This window comes from Geospiza fortis, unplaced genomic scaffold (genome assembly GCF_000277835.1).
Source record: "Geospiza fortis unplaced genomic scaffold, GeoFor_1.0 scaffold1468, whole genome shotgun sequence".
Taxonomy (NCBI): domain Eukaryota; kingdom Metazoa; phylum Chordata; class Aves; order Passeriformes; family Thraupidae; genus Geospiza; species Geospiza fortis.
The window spans coordinates 6,505-7,541 of NW_005055485.1; the positions used below are offsets into that span (position 1 = coordinate 6,505).

General features: G+C 56.3%; 1 protein-coding gene across 1 annotated transcript in view; it reads right to left on the reverse strand.

The window, feature by feature from the left end:
* Window positions 1-600: 600 nt before the first annotated feature.
* The window catches only part of LOC115949295 (valine--tRNA ligase, mitochondrial-like), a 2,450-nt gene continuing 2,013 nt past the window's right edge, over window positions 601-1,037 (reverse strand). The window contains exon 5 of the mRNA XM_031065828.1: window positions 601-609. Coding sequence (XP_030921688.1) covers window positions 601-609 — 9 coding nt within the window. The remainder of the gene's footprint in view (window positions 610-1,037) is intronic.

Below are 1,037 nucleotides of genomic sequence, written 5' to 3' on the forward strand. Positions count from 1 at the left end.
CACTGGGGACAGTGAGGGGATTGGGACATTGGGGACATTTGGGGACAGTGGGGACAGTGAGGGGAGTGGGGAGATCAGGGACAGTGGGGACAATGAGGGGACACTGGGGACAGTGGGGACATCACACACATTGGGGACACATTGGAGACAGTGGGAACAAGGAGGGGACATTGGGGACAAGGGAGACAGTGGGGACATTGGGGACACTGGGGACATTGACACTGGGCTGGGGACATGGGTCAGGTTTGGGGACACTTTGTGGTCATTTTTGGGGCCATTTGGGGCCAGTTTGGGGTAATTTTTGGGGACACTTTGTGGTCATTTTTGGGGACAATTTGGGGTCATTTTTGGGGCCATTTGGGGCCAGTTTGGGGCCCTTTTTGGGGACACTTTGTGGGCATTTTTGGGGACAATTTGGGGTCATTTTTGGGGCCATTTTGGGGTAATTTTTGGGGACACTTTGGGGTCATTTTTGAGACAATCTGGGCCATTTTTGGGGTCATTTTTGGGACAGTTTGAGGCCATTTTTGGGGTCATTTTGGGGCCAGTTTAGGGTAATTTTTGGTGCCAGGTCCTGGGGGCTGTGCCCGGGGGTCACCTTCACCGCACCTGGGGACAGGGACACACCTGGGTCACACCTGTGCCACCTACTGTCGCTTATTGTCACCTATAGTCAGCTGTTTGTCAGCTATTGTCACCCACAAGGGGACAGGGACACACCTGGGTCACACCTGGGTCACACCTGTGCCACTGCCACCCTGCCATCTGTGAGCTATTGTCACCCAGTGTCACCCACAGGGCCCGGGGGTCACCTTCACCACACCTGGGGACAGGGACAGGGTCACCTGTGCCACACTTGTGTCACCTATTGTCACCTGTTTGTCACCTACTGTTACCCAGTTCCAACCCAGTCCCTCCCAGTCCATCCCAGTCCCTCCCAATCCCCTCCCAGTTCCATCCCAGTCCCTCCCAGTCCATCCCAATCCCCTCCCAGTCCCCTCCCAGTCCCTCCCAATCCCCTCCCAGTCCCTCCCCGT